At 38.4% G+C, this 21,078-nt stretch overlaps 1 protein-coding gene across 3 annotated transcripts; it reads left to right on the forward strand.

The window, feature by feature from the left end:
* Window positions 1–16: 16 nt before the first annotated feature.
* Window positions 17–20,379, forward strand: LOC131457215 (adenylate cyclase type 4-like). 3 transcript variants are annotated; one of them, XM_058626111.1, is made up of 26 exons: window positions 17–210; window positions 3,201–4,290; window positions 7,599–7,796; window positions 8,241–8,402; window positions 8,872–9,021; window positions 9,835–9,989; window positions 10,930–11,041; window positions 11,147–11,274; window positions 12,217–12,375; window positions 12,483–12,642; window positions 12,800–12,976; window positions 13,066–13,097; window positions 13,355–13,408; window positions 13,692–13,755; window positions 14,160–14,257; window positions 14,534–14,618; window positions 14,726–14,863; window positions 15,227–15,304; window positions 16,092–16,267; window positions 17,335–17,419; window positions 17,847–18,005; window positions 18,478–18,624; window positions 18,735–18,842; window positions 18,972–19,086; window positions 19,348–19,472; window positions 19,564–20,379. In XM_058626111.1, exons 2-26 carry the CDS (start codon window positions 3,490–3,492, stop codon window positions 19,696–19,698), a joined length of 3,801 nt encoding a protein of 1,266 aa, XP_058482094.1. In that variant the 5' UTR covers window positions 17–210; window positions 3,201–3,489; the 3' UTR covers window positions 19,699–20,379. The 3 variants fall into 3 exon arrangements, with proteins under 3 accessions (XP_058482094.1, XP_058482095.1, XP_058482096.1); XM_058626112.1 differs by lacking the exon at window positions 17–210 and adding an exon at window positions 2,439–2,715; XM_058626113.1 differs by lacking the exon at window positions 17–210 and adding an exon at window positions 2,743–2,927.
* The last annotated feature ends 699 nt before the right edge of the window (window positions 20,380–21,078 follow it).

Genomic DNA, 21,078 nt, shown 5'->3' on the forward strand with positions numbered 1-21,078 from the left:
GCGCCCCTGCCTCGCCTCTCACTCGGTAAAGGACGCGGACACAGTCGTCGTCGCGCCCGAACAGAAAAAAAATAAATACATTTGAAAGATTTTAAGTTGAAATAAAGAGATTTTTTTCGCGTTTTTTAGTCGCGCGTGACGGTTGTAAAGGATACAAGAGCTCGTGGAGACACAGCGAGACACTTTTAAACCGCAAAAGAAAAACCTCAGGTAACATTCATCTTCATTCATGTCTTTAAACTCATGTTACTGCGTCGTTTGTCATGTTTCATGGTTTTATTAGCGGCTTTTATTAACGTTATATTCACGACTGAGCACATGTTGACTGTCTCATCTTTTAACTGTTAGGTTATTATTGGAAATAAATTACAAAACATTTAGTTTAGTCATATTTTACTACTATTTCTGACTCAGTAACTCACTTACAAGCTCATTATAACATACATGATCACAAAACTGGACGTTAATATCCATAAAAATGTCCATAAAAATCAACATTATGTTTCTGGAATCACTTAGTAAAAATATGTGAAACCTTGCTCATATTCACCCATGAATCAATTTACTTTGTCATTTGATCGATAAATTGTCCAAAATCACAACATATTTACCACTAAATACAAGGATTTAGCATTTTCATGTTGTTATTATGATATGCTGTAACAGTGGTTCCCAAAGACTGGGTTGGGACACAGAGATGGTTCACAGGAAATTTTCTTTGGGCCCCAAAAATTTTTTTGGTTTGAATTTAGCATATTTAGATTATTCTCATAATTTTTTTGTTAATGTTGAGCAGTTTAGCCTGTTTTTATGTTTTAGTGTGGTTTAGCATTACTGTTCACAATAGTGGTTCCCAAAGACTGGGTCGGGACCCAAAAATCGGGTCGCAGGAGATTTCTTTGGGTCCCCAAACAAATATTTAACTTAGTTTGATTGTATGTTTTGATTGTATGCTCTCTTGTAATCTCTAGAAATGTACAGTTACAGCCTGTTTTCTGTTTAGCATTACTATTTAAAACAGTGGTTCCCAATGACTGGGTCGGGACCCCACAGATGGGTGGCGGGATCCCTATATGGAAAGTTTGGGGAACACTGTTTTAATGAATTTGTTGAAAGAATTAGCAATAATTGTTGAGATTGTTTGATTTTCACCTTTTTAAAAAGAGCAGAGGAGCCCATTCTGGAAAAATCCCCTTCTTCATTTTGCCAAAACCATCAGCCAAGTTCACATCAGAGTGAGAACAATCAGTTTACTGTCGTCACTCAGGATCAGTGTCACACAAACATTTCACACTTAAAAAAAAACAAAAAAACTTTGTGCAAGTGAATCAAAGGCTGCAGGTGAGTCCAGGTGAAGTAAACATAGTGTATGAGTTATTTACTTTTTCAAATCAGGTTGTATGAGGTACTGTGCGTATGCGGATTCAGGAGTATATAGGTTCAGTTTGGATTAAAGTACAATCTATCTTCTTCATCTGCTTAATTCCTGCCAGCCCTTAGCATAGACCAGGGGTCTGCAACATGTGGCTCTTCAGAGTTTTAATATTCCATCAACTAAAGAAATAGACATTCTATGTCTACTTCCAGTGCGACATTAGAGTTGCCTATTTTAATCCATCTTTCCTTTCCTATTGGTCTTAACGCTTTTATTATTTTAATGTTTCTGTTGGTTTTAAGTTGGTCTTAGTGTTTTCTTATGTTGTTTTTATGTCTAACTGTACAGCACTTTGGTCAACTCAACTGTTTTTCTTTTATAAATAAATTTGGATTGTATTGGATTGGACATTCAAAAACCTCCCCAAACTCAACAGACCTGTGTTTGAAATATGGAAAGCTAAACCACAAACTTTAGCTATTATATATGTAGATAAAACTTTGTACATGGTGTTATCTTCATTTTATGGGTCAAATAGGTTTTGTGGCTGGTGGAGATCAGGCTCAAAAATGGCTGCAGACCCCTTACGTAGCTGTTAGCCTAGCCATTAGCCGTGAATGTCTGTAGCTAACCTTACTCTTTACAACTTTGGACAGTGCGCGTTGTTTTTTATTTCATGAATTAGCAGTAACGGAAACATCTATTAAAGGAGCAACTGAACAAACAGTAATAAACAATAATAAAATAGAAACCCACACTCTTTAATTGCCCTTTTTTTAATGCTATCCTTAGTGAACCTGCTAATTTCAGCCAAATAAGACCATTTCCAATGCCAGTTGTTTTTTAACCCGATGTGTGAACTGTGACATGAAGAACATTCCAGAAACAAAACTAGTTGCTAACCTGGTAATTTTAGCATGAAATAGGCAACCAGGGACCAAAATCTAAATTTCTGAACTCTCTCTTTAATCTCTCTCTGTGACAGAAATGAACCTTTGGTTTAGGAAACAAATTAAAAGATTAGAGTAAGTAGTGGTTCAGTTGTGATCAATAAAAACCACTAATGGAGGCTGCTTTTTACAGTAAAGCAGGGACAGGAAAAAACGCCTCAACCTGCAATGGGTGTGTCACGCTAATGTCATTCCAGTACACACCTGAAAAGTGTGTGTGTGTGTGTGTGTGTGGGAAAGAGGCTGCAGCTCAACCAACAAGTTGTTTTGCATAATGGATAAATGACGAGTAAACGCTAGTCATGAAAAAGGCATTGAAACCATGCCCAGAAATACTTCCTTGCTCACAGTGTTGGACTTTGCTTTTGTGACACAGACCAAGTGGAAACGGTAAAGGGTTTGTTTGTTTTTTGACATAAGGGAAAGTTTAATTGATTCTATGTCAGCTTATGTCGTCTACAATATCTTAAGAAGAAACTGTTTAATTAAGCTTGTGTCGCTTTGTTAACCACACACCCTCCCACACCGAAGCCCATTCATAAAATCTGCGATTTGAGAACACACAACGCACAGGAGTTGTCGATCCACTGCTGCCTCCACCTGTAAGTTGAAAATGTGTTGTTTTGCGATTTCACTGTTTGTAGATTTACCTCAGTGGCACAAACTTACCAAACGATGCAGCAGTAGAACGGCAGCTCCTGTGTTGCTGCGAGCTAAAAACGCTGATTTTCTCTATAGACTTTGGTTTGGGAGAGGGAGCGGTTGACAAATTTACAAAGGCACACTTCAAACAACCAAAATGATCCCTTTAAGAAGTTTATCTTTGTTTTGTGTTGTTCATGTGTTAACGCTGTTCTAATCTCTTGTTTTTACAGAAAGGCTCTTCTTCCATGTCGTATGGATCAGTGCTCGTCAAAGGGGATTATGCTTTGGTTTAAGATTACTTATCAGGCTTCGCTGGAACCTTAAAGGAATCTTTGTATAAATTACCATCATCTTCATCAGCAGAATCCGCTGTTTTTGTTCAGAACAGACTAAGATTGATGTAATCTGACACACAAGAGTAAACACGTTCCTATTGTGTGTCTTGTCATGTACTGGAAACAGTCTGACGGACAACCTGAGGAAACAAGGTGACAAGTCGACAGACAGACAGACGTCACAATGCCAGACGAGTCACAGGATCATCAGGGTCTGGTGGGACCTGGAGGAGGAGGAGCGCCGGCAGTGTCTTTAGTCCCTGACATTATGGTTGATTCCGGTAAAGCAGGCAAAATGACTGGAGGCAAATCTCTGGAGCTTGATGAATTCAGTCAAACACCAAGTGGCGTCATTGACTCCCCAAAAGGTATTGACAGTGTTGTCGGGAAAGTGTCCGGAGTGACTGCATCTTCAGATGTAGGAGTGGTGAAAACTGCACATGCTCCCGAACTTTTCAAGGCCAGTTCTGTGCCATTAAATGAAACAAATGGCAACAGTGATTCTGACTACAGCAGTGCAAGATCTAGTCCTGGTTACACGTGTTTACATGCTGACCTAGGTGACCCTGCGTTAGCCAGAAGCTCCTTTGAAAACACAAATCCTGCCTCTTCTGTCAATCTCCCAGAACCTAATTTGGACTCAAAGACGGACAATTACAGTCGAGATGGAAACGGGGACAATTCAGCTCAAGGAAACGCAGACAACCCGCTTTGTGGCAGTTCTACTGTGTTCCCTGACAAGCCGTCCATGATGTACCACCCAAGGAACAGCATTGACTCTTGGTGGGACGGGGCGGACGAAGACAATGACATGCAAAGCACCAGGTCAACACAGAGTTTGAGGGACAACGTGTGCTGCTGCTATCAGGCGATCCACAGGTCTTTCCTGAGGTGTGTGGAGGAGACTCCAGCCATGCTGTCCGGACTGGTGTTGTCCTTGCTCTTCTGCGTGGTCATCATCATCCTCATTCCCACCACAGGACGGGTGAGATATTACACCACATGTCTGTCCGTCAGGGTTTTATTATTGTTGTTTGTCAAGAAAACGTTCCCTGGTTTGAGATTAATTATCTGGACTGCTCCTCCCACAGTCCAAAGACATGCAGATTAGGTCAATTGGACACTGTAAACTGAGTGAATGGTTGTTTGTCTGTGGATGTTGGTCCTGTGATGGACTGGCGACCAGGGTGATCCCAGCATGTGGCCCTATTTTAGCTGGTATTGGTTCCAGCTCTTTTTGCAACCCCTTTTTATCTTATTTGTTGAATATCTCTGTACATTCAGATAGCACTGATAAATAAAGCTGGTGCTTTAGGGCGGTCTTTGACGATAGGGCCAATGCAAATGTTGTATTTGAATGACGTAGCTTTTCCATACTACTAATTTTAGCAGTTTCCTTTATATGCTGATGATTCCTGAGAATTCACCAGAACCTATTTGATTCAGTACAAGGCTGCAACTAAGAATTTTCTACTGTTGATAACTGTAAAAATAACTGTCTTTTAAATGTCTTCTTTCAGCCCAAAACCCTAAAACTATACCGTTTATTATCTTTAGCCAATTTAGTTGTTTTTTTCTGGATGTACAGACCCTAACTGTAATTTCAACTGTTTTTATGCCATTGATGCCCCCTGAATTCCTGCTGCTACTACTGGTATCTACTACGATCTGAAGCACCAAAAAACATCAACATCCATCACGTCTCTATCTTAAATCTTAGGGGTTTTTTTCGTTCTCTTTAGTACATTTCTTTATTTACTTCTGTGTTTTTTGGTTTAGTATAGTAGTCTAATTGTGGTAGATTTTCTACATTTTTCCCATTTCAGCCAAAAAACTAAATCTATTCAATTTACTTCTGTTTATATTTATTTTAATAGCCAGTTTAATTGTTGTCTAGAGCCTAATTTCAACAGTTTTGATGATACCCTAGAATTCCCCTGAATTCTTTGTTTTATACAAAAACCTACTGACATTTAATTTACTAGATAAGCAGCGAGCACTCACAGTGGAGCGAAGCTGAAATGATGAGGGAAAGCTCTGTGCAGGGCTACCGGAGACAGATGGAGTCAGATGACGGGCAGGAAGAAGAAGACAGAGAAAGAGATTAAAATGACCCACACACACACACACAGACAAATGATGTTTCCATTGCATCAGAGCAGTGAGCGTCGTCAGCGTGATCGCAAAACATTTACAGCCTCGAGTGCAGCGCAGGAAATAAAACATCAAACCTGTAATTACAAAGCCTGTTGATGATTCAGTACAGTCACTGCAGTGAAAAAAATGGAAATCGTACAATGCAGTATGTAGGTCATCTTTGTCTTCCTGCTGTGTTTATGAAAATCAACAATTACAACGCCAACATAATAAAAAAGAAAATTGATTTCCTCTTGAACTCTAATTGTAGAGCCAGGTGATAATTTCAAATAAGTCAGTCTAATTATCACGGTCAAGTTAAGTGTTTATTAGTGTTTCTTATGTCTTACTGAAAGTATGTAGATTAAATGACTTGGTTAACAGAACATTAATCTGCATAGTTTTTAAGAATATGTACATGTACATATACATATAATTCTTATGTAAGGTTCTTTCGTGTACATTCAAATATTGACTAAATAATCCTAAAAAATAAAGTTATATTTTCTCACATATTATAAACTAGATTAGTCAGTCAATAATTTACCAGTGATGAAAAGGAAAGTCGTATGGTTGCACAGAAAAGGAAGGGAGAATAAGAAAGGTAAATAAATGTATGTGATAATTGTGTAATTTATGAGATGAAAAATATGCTAAACATAAACAAGTTAGTATATAGATATCTTTAGCTGCTATTTAGTTACACATATGCTAACGTGACATGGCAGAAAATGACTAGCGGCTAAACAAATGCATACGCTAACATAGACATATGTGTTTAGCTTCTGGTTAGTTGTGCATATGTTAGCACATGTTTAGCACCAAAACAAAACTGTTGCTCATGGTAAAGCTGCAAATGCAAATGTAGGCAAACATTTGCCAAATTAGCTGTTCATGTTGTGATTTGCATGTTTGGAAAATTAGCTTCCAAATTCAAATTCTTGATCCCAAACCCCAAACAATTCAAATTGTTTGGGATCTGCTGCAGGGTTTATAGTTCTTTATGGAACCAAATTTCAAATGACCTGCATGTACTTGTTGATCCTGAACCTGGTCCAACATGAACTATAATTTATCTTTGCAAATGCCAAACAGAAAGTGTCAGTTATTAATTTGAATAAGTAGAATAAATTGTATGTTTGTTGCGTACGGATAACCTTTGTGTCTTTATTCTCTTCTCTCGTCAGCTGATTGCGAATGCAGTGCTCTTCGTGTATGTGATAAATGTATGTGATAATTGTGTAACATATGAGATGAAAAATAGGGGGAAAGTAAAACGAAATGTCGCGGGGGAACCAAAAATTACCCATAATGACTCACTGAAAAAAAATAATAGCTTTTAATCATTAATAATAGTAATAATAATGCCAATTAGCTTGTTTGTGCCATTAAATGTGTTTAGTTTAATTTCATTCAATCACGATCATCTCATTTAGATCAGAAAGTCCCTGTTTAACAGGCTGTTAAAGTAAAACCTTGAACAAAAATAGGTCAAATGATTTGAATTGAAACATGTCGATTAAAAACATCACGCCAACTGTTGAATTAAAATATATTACTTTTATTATTTTCACATTGCAAAAGAAAATGGTTGACAATATTTTTACAGACAACTTGCTCACTTTGGTTTCAATTAACTAATTTCAGGTGTTACCGACAGAAGTAATATTTTAAGGTTAGTCAGCCAATGTTTTACAGTGTAATCAATCCTCAGTGTAGCACAGACACAAGGTATTAATTCATAAAAGCTCAAACATATTCCCTTGGAGGGCTGAAATAAGAATTGCTCAGCCTTTAAACCTTTATAAATGGTTTACGCTCAGATTAAAAGAAATAACTTTGTTTTTGATACTATTTTGTATGATAAGAGAACAGCAAAATCAGTGATATTATATTTAGATTTTCTGTCACGGTGAGCCAAATAAAAATCTTCAGCGCACCACTTTTGGCCCACGGCCCTATGTTGGGCAGTGCTGTTTTAGTAAATAGCTGGGAGAAAACTAAATGAAGAGCCTTTTAAACATGAACATATCCATTGAAAACACTGGGTTACTGTGCTGCATTTATTTTAAAGTTTCTTTTATCACATTTAAAAACTTTTTTTGTACAATATCTTGACATTTGACATTTTTGTTTTTCGTCTCTGTCTCTGTGCAGGACATCATCATTCACGTAGGTGCTCTGGCCGTGGTGTGTGTGGTTCTCTGTCTCAGCACGCTCCTACTCGTGTGTTTGCCTTGGCTCGCCACTGTGCGGCGCTGTGGGGGCGCCCTGGCCCTCTTTGTCTGGGGGACACTTTACACCACCGCCATGGTGTTCGTCTTCACGGGGGGACCTGTCACTGCATGGGAGCAGGTGAGAAGGAAGTAGTAGTTTTGGAAGTTAAAGTTTTGTAAAATTAAGTTTATTTCAATTTTTAAACCGCTGACTCTCCCACACCAAAGTCCATCAAGGAAATCATCGATTTTAAATCACCACACCGCTGCCTCCATCATTAAGTTCCAGTGGGTTATTTTGAGACTTTGGTGTTTTAAATTTGAATTTGGATTCACCTCTGTGACACAAACTGACCACACGAGGCAGCAGTAGACCAGCAGCTCCTGTATCCCCACAAGCTAAAAACGATAATTTTCTCCATGGACTTTGGTGCGGGGGAGTGTGTGGTTTACAAAGTTCAGTTCAGCCAGAAAGGGCTTCTTAAAGGTTATAAAGGTCATAAACATAAGCAACTTCATTAGCTTGTGTCTCAGCCTTGTTGAGGGGAAAAAAACCCTGAACTATTCCTTTAACCTTGAACAGGTAGCGTTTTTCCTCTTCCTCTCTCTGAGTGTCTACACTGTGCTGCCGCTCTCTCTGGCCTGGGCACTCATGGTTGGGATCGGGACCAGCGTTTCGCACATTATCATCATCAGCATCTACGTTCCCGTCACAAGTCCAGAGATGCCAGACCTGGCTGTTCAGGTATAGTAGGTTTAAATAATTAAAACTGTAGTTTGTAACTTTTTAAATACAAACCATTCACAACCAGCTGCTAGTTAGTTGTAGCTAAACATATGCTAACATGTGAGTATGTTTGGCAGAAAATGATTAGCAGCTAAATAAATGCATATGCTAATCTGTGTATGTTGAGCTCCTAATTATAAATATATGCACATGATAGCATATGAATATGTTTAGTTACTAGTTTCTGTCAAATAAAAGCAGGTTAGCATATAGCTGCTATTTAGTTACACATATGCTAACGTGGAAACAAATTTCAAATGACCCGCATGTTTTTGTTGCTCCTGAACCTGGTCCAACGTGAACTATTATTAATCTTTGCAAATGCCAAACAGATGTTTCCGGTATTAATGTAAATAAGTAGAATTAAATGTGTGTTTGTTGCGTACAAGTGTATAACGTTTGTGTCTTTATTCTCTTCTCTCGTCAGCTGATCGCGAATGCAGTGCTCTTCCTGTGTGTGAACTGCGTCGGGATTTTCCACCTGTGGACGTCGGAGCACGATCTCAGGATTTCCAATCAGAAGAGAGAGGAGTTCAGCACCATACGCTCACAGAAGGAGATAAGGAAATATCAGCAGGTTAAAAGTCTCACAGTTTCACTTTCACAATTTACTTTACTTTGACGTATTTTATCAGTTACAACAAGAGAATTGTTTTTGAAATTGGCCCAGTCTTTATTTGCTTTGCTTATACCTGGGTTTATTGCAGTGTCATGCTGAGACACACACACCTGAACAAACCTGACCTGTGTTCTGTGACTCAGACTCAGACTCAGTTTTTTTCTTGGGCAGAACAATAATTTTTTTTTAGTCTTTTAAAGAGCATGAAAATTGAACAGCAAAAACAGTGATATATTAAGATTTTCTGTCACGTAATAATAAATAAAGTATTGTCTGGCAGGCCAAATCAAAACCTTCAGCGGGCCACTTTTGACCCACAGCCACTGGGTGAATACAAAATCCATCCAACACCATCATGATTTAATATAGACAATATAGATTTCCATCCAGCTGGGTGTTTAAAAAAAACATTTTTACACACTATAAATACATTTTCTTGGAATGGTTGTATGCAATTTAACAGCCTGGGCTTGTTTGCTTCATCCTATTCTGTCTATTAGGTCAACAGATTAATCATTCACTCGTCTGCAGCTCGGCAGCAATAGCGTAGGTAAACTCAAACCGACACTTATTCATCGCAAACGTACACAAATAGATGAAATGTGATCCGCTGAGCAAACACGGCGTCGCCTCAAGGAGGCCTTCGAAAGCCATCTATTTCTTTTTTACGACCCCAGTCGCTAGCAGGCAAATTGTCACGTCTGTGACTCGCTGGCATAGAAAAAAATTCATAACCTCCCTCCTGTTCAATGTTTGTTTCCCCGGCAACAGGAGCAGCTCCTCTTGTCGGTATTGCCACGCTACCTCGCTATGGAGCTGAGGACGGAGGTGATAAAGAGGCTGATCAAGCCGGAGAGCGATAAGGGGAAGGAATCCAACAGCCACAACTTCCACAGCCTCTACATACGACAGCACAAAGACGTCAGGTGACCGTCACGCTTTATTCAGTATATACGAACACACACACACAGATAGATACACCAACAAGATGCAAAAAATACCAACATGGAGAGACATAAACCCTATCAAAAAAGTTTAATTTTACACAAAACCATCGACAGGGGTAAGAAACTTTCGAAAAGATACATAAAAATATATGAACCATTGTTAAGAGACTCAAAACAACCAGAAAAATACATACATTTTTTATAAAAGAAACACGGTGTAAAGGAAAATTATATAGATGCTGATATCCACACAGTTACCAAAAAGATTCACTAGATGGCAGGTGCCCTATTTGACTTCTATCCTTTTCGTTCCAAGTTTGTTCCTTTACGAAAATGTATATTGTAAGTCCTTTAAATATGGCAAGAAGGTCGTAGTGTGGTACATTGTAAACAAATAATGGAGATATATATATATATATATATATATATATATGCATATATATTATATATACAGTATGTGTATATATATGTATGTATGTATATATATATATACATATATATATATCACTCATGACACCATGTTGTTCATCTTTAGAAAGACACATTGTAGTCTTACTATATATATATATATATATATATATATATATTATTACTTGGGTATTCAAAAATCATTCATACTGTGACACAAAGCTATGCAGAGGCATGTTTTAGTTTTACAGCTAATTACAGCACTGGTAAAAGGCAGCCATTTTGAGAGGTCACAGAGGAAAACCACAAGTGTAAATAAATAATTAAATGAACGATGGCTGAGTTCCATTTAGATTCCTTAGTGTCAGGTTTCATGCTGGTTCACTGCCACTTAAATTGAATTAAGCCATTGTTAATCAAATTGGCTGCCATGAAAAAGGCCTGTTTTCTTAAATGAGCTTTTATTTCCGTGTTTGTGCCTCATATTTTTATTTTGTATTTACCTGCACAGCATCTTGTACGCGGACATCGTGGGCTTCACGAAGTTAGCGAGCAGCTGCACTCCAGAGGAGCTGGTCGCCGTGCTCAACAAGCTCTTTGGAAGATTCGACGACATAGCAAAGGTGGAATTAGCCTCAAGGCTACTGCACATAATGCACATAATCACACAAACAAATAATCAAGGTTATAATCATGGTCTCCCTCCATTTTCATTCCCCCGTCTTTAGAGGAACGGATGTCTTCGCATTAAGATCCTCGGCGACTGCTACTACTGTGTGTCCGGTCTCCCGGACCCAATTCCCACTCACGCCAGGAACTGTGTACAAATGGGACTGGACATGTGCACGGCCATCAGGTCAGTTCGTCCACACAAGCCAGGTGCAGGGGCAGTGGGCAGCACTTATCTGCTCCTGTGGAGCCTCCTGGCCATGGGCCATGCCCCATGCCCCAAAATCAAAAAAGAAGCTTGGCTTAAAAATGACCCCACTAATGTGCTCACACGTTAGTGTCGTGTTAGCATAGCCCATTAGCTTATCTCTGTTACTGCATTCACAGTTAACTGTGCCACTGATTTGCATCGGATTTTACTAGCTCGGCTCCACAACAACGCGATAGCTTTTCTCTGCAACTGAACCCTCACTGTACTGTATGTCACATTATTGGTGATTAAACACAGTAAGAGTGTTTTGTCCGACACAATACTAATATCACAACCTTGACTTTCCACCAATAATTATCCAATACAGTTGTTTTTCCTTTAAAAAAAACAACATAGCTGTAGCTATCTACTAAATTCTAATTTTGCAGAATAAATGAAGGTTCTCTTTGATTTTCTATTTAATACAGTTTTTTAATAATTGTTTTTTGCCATAAATATGGACCTTGTAAGGATCAGTAGTCCTCATGGAGACGAAAACCTGGTCCTAATGAGGCAGAACCTCATATTTGAAGAGCTGGTTACTTTAAGATTAGGAATGTGATTAGGTTTAAGTTAGTGTTAGGCATTAACTGGTTATGGTTAAGGTTAGGAATAGATGGATAAGGCTTTGTTTAGGCCAGGTCTCAAACTTTTGGCTCGTGGGCCATATGCGGCCCCTCCTAACTAATTTCGTGTGACCCATATCTGTTTTTTACTTTTTTACTTTTATGCATCGTTCTGTTTTAAAACTAACACTTTTATATTGAAATTATGGGAAATATCACCGAGGCGTCAAAGTAGCAGATTATAATCATCAGATCGTAATTTCAGATTATTTTCCTCGTTTTTATTCCGTTGTTTGTGTGTCTGTCTTTGCAGTAAACTGCGCGAGGCGACAGGCGTGGAGATCAGCATGCGCGTGGGCGTTCACACGGGCTACGTGCTCTGTGGCGTGATCGGCCTGCAGAAGTGGCAGTACGACGTGTGGTCACATGACGTGACGCTGGCCAACCACATGGAGTCTGGAGGTTTGCCCGAGTGAGTCTTCAAATCTGCTCAGAGACATTAAAAAAAAAAAGGAAGTCTGATAGAAAATACTGATTAAGATTAAATTTCCAAATATATTAAACCGTTATTGTCAACAGACGAGTCCACATCACAGAGGAGACGCTGCATCATTTGAATGGAGTGTACCAAGTGGAGGAGGGGAACGGAGGGAGTCGAGATCCTCTTCTTCAAGGACGAAAAACCTACCTGGTGATTGACCCTCGTAAGCCAGTGAGCGCCCCCAGGAGGCCAAAACAGGTCAGTGAGCATGTTTGTGTGCTATTTTTCTGTAATCTGTTGTTTTGTTGTTGTTTTTTTTAATTAAAATTTGTTGTGTCTCATTTATGCACAATTTTGTAAAAGATAATTTGGTTAAAATTTTATTTCAAAAACTTGAAATAATTCTTCATTTCAGACTCACACTTTAGCGTCAGGTGAGACCAGGCAGCGCGCCTCAGTCCGCATGTCTCAGTACATGCAGTCCTGGCGAACCATCCACCCTTTCGCTGACCTGAGCAACCCTGACGCCAAAGCCTCCAAGAAGAGAATCGTCCACTCAACAGTTATCACCAACCAGTCACAGCTGACGCTCGTATGTATTTGCTCCTATAGTCTTTGCTGTGTTACGTTTAAAGATGCCGTCGTCGTTGTTGACACTGTGTTTTTGTCTGTTTGCTTCAGGACAGAACAACGTGTCAGAGCGACCCCGGCTGGTAAGACCCCAGAAATACTAAAACACTAAAATCACCTTAAAAGTCCATCTTGGGTCTTCTTCTCCAATAACTGACTGAATTTAACTGTTAAAACATTATTTCTTAAAGGGTTAGTTCAGATTTTTTTTGTATGTGAACCAACAATAGTTTCCAGCTGGTTTGTTTTAATCTCTCTCTCTCTCTTTGTCTCTTTGAAACTGTAGCAATATTGAATCAAGTGTCTGATTTTTTTGTTTTATTTTTTATTTTTGTACCAGTCTGGTTGTGGATAATCGTGTCAGGGGATCTCTGGGCACACTCGAGACAGCAGGGTATGTTTTTAATGAATCAAAGTATAAATAAATCTGAGAATCATGAGGAAAGCAAGCGTGAAAGGATATTATTGTGGCATTATTGAGTTCTATCCTTTCTTTACATACAGTACAAAAATGTTAAAATAAACATTCTGAAACTTTCGACTTCAACGACTCAAACGAGTCAGTACACATCAAAAATTTAACCTTTGTGATAACCCTGATCACGATTGTTTTTATTTTTCCATTCATTGTTTATTTTTGATTCTTCATCTAATGATGCTCTTATTTTGAAATCCAGGCGGAGGGCGAAGAAGCTCAACTGTTTGACTCTGCTGTTTAACGACCTCAGTCTGGAGAAACAGGTAGATTTATCCCCAGTTCTGTGTTTTTGTACCTGTTTATGCTTTATATTCTGAATCAGTTCTTTCATTTTAGCTGTTTGATCTCAACCGTAACTACAAAAGGCAATATCTGGAGAAATTGGAGTTGTATTTCTACATTCCCACCTGAGCTAAATCCAATCTGGCACTTTGTACATCCAAGTTTTTCTTACTCGTCTGCATAGGTTCATGTTCAGGACACTATCAGATATCAGAAATGGTTTGAACCAGCGCTACTCAATCTTTTCTTCTCCCTTTAAGAACAGATAATCACAAAACCACAAACTTTGCTATGGAACGGAACAGTCTTTGAACTCTTTATTTCTTTATCTCAACAATAACACCAATTCAATAACACCACTGTGTGTGTGTGTGTGTGTTTGCAGTTCAGATTCTCAGAAGTGAAGGGTCTGCATCACTCCATCAGCATCGTCTCTTTCATCTTCGTCACTCTCTTCACTGTCCAGATGCTCGTCTCTGAGAGGTGAGTTCTCTTTTATTTTGAAAAAAGGAACAGAAAACGGGAAGATTGACAGTCTTCAAACTTGGGAGGTGACTCAGTCAGGGCCCCGGCGTGTACGGGGCCGACTTTGCCGTTGTTTGGACAAGAGATATTCTTAATACATCTAAAACCGTACCTGATTTGCTCTATTTTCAACACAAAGTGACTTTTTTATTATGGCAAAATGGCTAAAGGAGGTATTTTTTAATCACAGAATTTAGCTCGTGACATTAAATAAATGAATTCTAAATCTTTCAGGAACTTTGAGTTAGCGGTGTCTTACGGAGCAACCTTCCCCGTGCTCGTGCTGCTTCTGTCCATCGCGTTCACCGGATACTTGGAGGTAAACAAACGGCTGGTGGTGTCTCTGTAGAAAAAACTATAGCTTACATGAATTAAAGATTGATTTTGAAGCTAAACGTGGTTTTTTTTGTTGTTGTTTTTTTATAGAAGTGGCGCTCAAAGATTCCCTTTGGCATCCAGTGGATTTCGGGACTTTCCCGCAGTCTGTCCACCAGGGCGGCGCTGCGTGTGTTTGTGGTCACACTTGTTGTGCTCATCACGCTGCTCATGGCCATCCTCAATTTTGTAAGTTCCACTCATCATCATGTATCTCCTTTTTTTTTTTTCTTTTTTACTTTCTTGTGATACTAATGTGATTCTTTCTCATTCATTCATTCATCCATTCATTCACCATCTGTCACCAAAATCTTTGCCTTTTCCCCACCTCCATTTTTCCCCTTTCACCGCGACCGGCCTAGGCAGATGCTGCACATCAGAGATTTCTTCCTTTCTTCCCTAAAAGGGAGTTGTTGTTTTCTCTCTCTCCACTGACACCTAGTGTTTGCTCATAGTGTGAAAGAGCCTTGACAAAAAAATCTTTTATTTTCTCTTCATTCCTGTACTTTTTCCTTATTTAACCACAGTTTTCTTTTTTAATTGTCGTTTCAGTTTTTCCTGCCTGGAAACAACTGCACCTCCATCAGCAACAGTACAGAACTGGAGGGTTTCAAACTCTACACCGTGCCTGTAAGAACCAGAAGTGATGCTTAACTATCTTTATTCAAGTTTTACAAAACAACAATTGTTTTTTTGTTTTTCATTTAACAAATACAATCATCAATTTGTGCTTTTCTATTTACCAGATATTTCAGTTTAATCTTGGTGGGTTTAAATTTAAACACAGGTTGTTTTTTTTTTTTTTTTTTTTTTTTTTTAAATGTAGGCCTTTTATTTGATCTGATTTTGTTTTCTATTTCAATTTCACCTGTTATTTTTCTTCTTTTGGCTTGTGTACAAGACAATTAAGCCACTCATGTTATCCTCATGTTTTATACCCAAATGTTTAAATGCACTTATTGTAAGTCGCTTTGGATAAAAGCATAATCCTTGTACTCCAATATCCAAACAGTTCAGGGTGTAAAAGTTTGAATTTATAGATGATGCTAGAGCTCCAACTAACGATCATTTTCATAATCTGTCGATTATTTTCAATCGTTGGGTCCATAAAAAGTCGGAAAACTTGGAAATGATGACGTTCTCAAATGTCTTGTTTTGTCCACAAACTGAAATGATTGAGTTTTTTAATGATTTCTTTGTGATATGGAGCAAAGAAACGAGAAAATATTCACGTTGAAGAAGCTGAAACAATCAGAAATCTTGTTTTAATCCTACTTTAGTCATTGTTTCAGCTCTCGATGACACTTCACCAGAACAGCCTTCATTTGAGAAAAATAGAAGATAAAAGCATTTTCTGTGCCTTTAGTAAACATACATAATCTTACATTTCTCTCTCTCTCGCTCTCTGAAACCTCAGTACTACCTGTTCTGCTGCCTGCTGGCCATGCTGGGAGTGATCGTGTTTGTCAGGACGTGTTTGTCGCTGAAGGTTCTGCTGCTCACGCTGGCCGTGGTGGTCTACCTGGCGCTCTTCCTCCACGTCTACGCGTCCAGGTCCATCTGCCTCGTGGACCTGCTGTACAACAGCACAAAGTGAGTGACACTGCAGAGGCAGTCGCAGCCGGTGACTCATTAAACGTTTAAAAAGACGCAGGTTGCTGCTCCGGTGTTTAAACTGACATAAAAATATGGTTCCAATTCGTTTTTTTCATTGTAACATTCATTCATCTTTCACATTGTGTAGGATAAAGATTTTCAGACCTTAATTCAGGCCCCTGGAAAGTATTATGGGTTCTTTTTGACCGCCAAAGATTTTATTTTCTGTGAGAGAAAATATTCTGTGGATGAATCGGACATGCGTAAAATTAAATTCAGATAAATGTGATTAGATGTTAAACAACTTTATAGGATAAGATATGATAAGGTAAAATACATTGAGATACATTAAGCTAAGATAATATACAGTAAGACAAGATAAAATAAAATACGATAAGATAAGACCAAATAAATACATTAAAATAAAATAAAATACAGTAAGTTAAGATCAAATCAAATTAATTAATGAAAATACAATAACATAGGTAAATAAAATAAAGTATGATAAAAGAAAATACAGTAAGTTAAGATAAAATTAGATGCAGTAATCTAAATCTAAAATAAAATACAGTGAGATAAGTTAAATGAAATACAGTAAGTAACATGTCGAGACTAAATAAAATAACACTATAGATGTATTTCTATAGGTTATTTTGTGAAATAAATATATGTTAACATAAATCGTATGTTGTATTATAGTATATATATATATACATATATAGTATATAGCATTGTATTATGTTTATTTGTGCTCTTCAGACGTGACTATAAATGTGTTCAGCTGTTCATCACAAAGTTTCCCCTCGTCCACATTCACTGGCAGATCGTCGAGATGGCTTCAGGTGTCAAATGTCCAGCCTTTTTTTGTTTGTGTTCGTCCGGACAGGAAATCCTCGTCTCTAGTTTCAGGTCATCATTATTTATCCAGGAGTGTGTTTGTAAAGTGTCCTCGCTGTGTGAGCTGAGAGACACGAGACAATCCTGTCTGCAGGATTATGTTCTGAAAATAAATTTAAAAAAAAGGTTTAAAGGGTGAATATATGTTTTGTTTTTGTTTGTTACAGGCCCGGAGTCTTAAAGGACCCTCTCATCATGTCCGGGGTTTGGCTGGTTATCTTTTACATCATCTGTCTAATACTGGCCCGACAGGTGAGCGACGATGAGATGAGAGATGAGATAACATAGATAGAGAGATGTAATAGGAGAGATTATGTGAGGTAGACGAGATACGGCAAATGAGCGGTGGATAGATGAGATGAGAAAAGAGATTGAATGAGCTAAAATATATGAGATAAAAAATAAGATGAGATAGAATGGAATAAGAAATTTAAAAAAACGATTAAATGAGATTATATAAAATAAAGATAGATTTAATGAGCCAAAATGAGATAGGACAGATGATATATGAAAGGAGATTAAATGAGACAGGATGAAATGATAGATGAGAAAAGAGATTAAATGAGATTATATTGCATAGGATAAGAAAAATGTGTTTAAAGGAAAAATTTAATGACACAAAATTAAGTCAGGAAGACGAGATGTAAATGAAAATAAAATAAATGAGTTTCCGTGTCAGGACGAGCTTGGTTGCCGCGTGGACTTCCTGTTGGAGCGCTGCTTCCAAACCGAGCGGGAGGAGATGGAGACCATGGAGAACGTCAACAAGCTCCTCCTCCAGAACGTCCTGCCGCTGCACGTCGCCTCCTTCTTCATGGGCAAAAGTGTTCGCAACCAGGTTTGTACACAGATCAAGACACAAATTCAATTTCTACCAAAAACGTTACGTACACAAAGAGATGCTCCATGAATTAGGATTTAAAAAATACATTAATTGCCTTATTCTGTGTGTAAATCATTGGCGTAAAAGCAGAAAAATTGAATAATTTTAGTGGAAAGGCGGAAAAAAAGTATTCTGCTTTCATTTAATACAATTTGGTGGGTGTTTGAAGTCTCTGAGTTATAGAAACATTCTGAGAGTAGATAAATGATGATGAATGTTATAAAAACCTACTTTTAAAGATATTTTCTTTACCAGAAAGATTACTTTTTTATGAAATCGCAAACATTTTTCATGTTGACATGATTTTAGAAAAAAAAATTCTTGCGGGAAAAGCAACAGAACATGTTTAACTCTCTCTGAGTCCTGGCTGCAGAATTTGAATTATATATATATATATATATGTGTGTATACTTTTCTTATTTTTCAGGACCTGTACAGCCAGTCATACGACTGTGTGTGTGTGATGTTCGCCTCGGTGCCTCAGTTCAAAGAGTTTTACAGCGAGAGCAGCACCAACAGGGACGGATTGGAGTGTCTGCGCTTCCTCAACGAGATCATATCCGACTTTGACGAGGTACGTGGAGCAGCAGCAGCAGCAGCAGCAGCGTGGGACGGGACATTTTGTCTCTTTTGTTTTGTTTATTTATTTCTTTTGGTCTCACTTCCTGCTCTTCTTGCTCACAGCTGCTCTCCAAACCCAAATTCTCGTCGGTGGAGAAAATCAAAACAATTGGCAGCACGTACATGGCAGCTGCAGGTCTGACTCACTCACCGCCCGGTGATGAAATAAAGGTAAAGACAACTAAATCATTCCAGAACACTGCCTCCTAAAGTGCAGATCTGGGCTGAGCAGAGTCCAGGTAAACGTGCTCTTGTCCTCATGAGAGGGAATGATAAAGTGACCTCTGGCGCCCCCTGCAGAAACAGGAGCTGTCCTACAGTCATGTGCGAGCCATGGTGGACTTTGCGTTGGCTCTCATGGCCAAACTGGAGCTCATCAACACGCACTCCTTCAACAGCTTCAAACTCAGGATCGGTGAGTTCATCGTAGTTTAAATACCCTTTTTTTCTGTACAATTACTGCAAATTATTTCATAAATAGTTTGTGTTTCTGTTCAGTTAATGTAGATGAGGTTATAATAGTTTGGGATTTTTCATTAGTTTTGCGATACGCACTCATACCAGGCTCCGCGATATAAGTGTCTTCTTGTCGCCAAAGGCCTTTAGAAGGGACTTTTAAGAAATAGTGCTTCTTATTTTCCCCTCATCTGTCGCTCTATGTGGTTTTTATCCACAGGGGTGAACCACGGGCCGGTGATTGCTGGGGTTATTGGCGCTCACAAACCTCAGTATGACATCTGGGGGAACACTGTGAACGTGGCGAGCAGGATGGACAGCACCGGCGTGTTGGACAAGATACAGGTGTGAGAAAAAGAGACGGAGGATTTGGTAACTGGTTTGTAGCTGAGGTGGATGAAGAGGAGAAAATAGTCATTTTCTTTTTTGTTTTCAGGTGACGGGGGAGACTGCGCAGATGGCGGAGAGTGTCGGCTACAGCGTCACCCTCAGGGGAGAGGTCAGCGTCAAGGGCAAAGGTCAACTCACCACGTATTTTGTCAACGCGGAACACCCGTCGCCTCAGTTCTGACCTTCAGGGTGTAAATACTGAGCGGATTTAAATTGTGGCTCTGAACTTTAGCTACAAAGGTTTTTTTTTGGTTGTTTTAATGAAAGAAAATGGATTCTGGTCCTGGTCTCCCACACATGTGAACGCGACGATGTGGTAACGCAGGTCGTCGCCTGTCAATCATTTACATCGACCAACGAGCTGACTTTTGTCTTTGGGATGAGACGCTAAATAAAATCCCGGCCGGTTTAAATGAAGGCGCTAAAATCCTCAGCTGACGACAAGAGACTTCTAGTTCTGGACTGTTGAGCTGTTACTGTATCTGCATTTAAATGTGTGTTTTATTCCGACACCGTGTGACCTGTTGAGGCTTTTATCTCACACTTAGCACTTTTAGTACTTACGTATGTTACTGTGGTTATTTTACTGGAGAGTGGTTCATCAAACGTGAAAGATTACACTGAAAAAGGAAAATGGTTCCTCAAATTTAAAAGATGAAAATGGTCAGTCAGATTTAAAAAGATTACACACTTAAACAAGAAAACATTCATTCATTTATTCATTCATCTTCTACCGCTGTATCCTCCAAAAGAGGGTGAAAAGAAAACAGTTATCAAAATTAAAAGATTACACTGAAAAAAAGAAAACGGTCTATCAAATTCAATATATTACACTGAAAAAAAGAAAACGGTCTGACAAATTTAAAATGGTTCAAATTTAAAAAATTAAAGTGAAAATTGTGCATCAAATTTTAAAAAATACACTCTAAAAAGAGAATTGTTTGTCAAACTTAAAAAAAAAAGTTTAGGTAAAATAATTACCTACATTTTCTAAAGCGTTATTTTTGATATAACCTGTTAAATTTTGTTTGAATTAACTTCAACCGTTTCTTTTAGAATATTCAGATTCTACTGGTATAATAACTGGTCGATATTTTTTGTCTTATTTGCAATATTTATGTGGCATTATTTATATTTATTCTAAAACTCCAATGGCTGGCAACTTAAATTAAATTAAATTTAAAAAAAAAAGAATAAAGAAAACACTAGGATTTTACAACTGCAAAGTATGTTTTTACTTATTTTTCTCCTCATGTGTGCTTTTATTGTGAAATTCATAGCTTAACCTGCTAAATCCAGTGGAACGTTTTTGAATTAATTGACCAAAAACAGGGGGAACTCACTCTTTGTATCAAGTAATGGTTAGTTTTCAGTATATTGGTCCATTACTGCCCATTAATAATGTCATAACACACACATATACACTGCCTGGTCAAAAAAAAGCACTCATTCGCTGTGGCATTGTTTCCATAAGCTACTGCAATGTCACAAGGTTTATTTCCATCCAGTGTTGCATTCATTATTCACCAAGATCTTGTATTGATGATGGGCGAGTCGGGCC

The sequence above is a fragment of the Solea solea genome, chromosome 3 (assembly GCF_958295425.1).
Source record: "Solea solea chromosome 3, fSolSol10.1, whole genome shotgun sequence".
Taxonomy (NCBI): Eukaryota; Metazoa; Chordata; class Actinopteri; order Pleuronectiformes; family Soleidae; genus Solea; species Solea solea.

Bases quoted from the DNA above. Each gene is read 5' to 3' on its own strand.
- LOC131457215 (XM_058626111.1), top strand. From the start codon at position 3,490: ATGCCAGACGAGTCACAGGATCATCAGGGTCTGGTGGGACCTGGAGGA. The intron at 14,258-14,533 runs GTGAGTTCTCTT...TAAATCTTTCAG, and splicing joins CAGATGCTCGTCTCTGAGAG to GAACTTTGAGTTAGCGGTGT. The intron at 15,305-16,091 runs GTAAGAACCAGA...CTGAAACCTCAG, and splicing joins TCAAACTCTACACCGTGCCT to TACTACCTGTTCTGCTGCCT.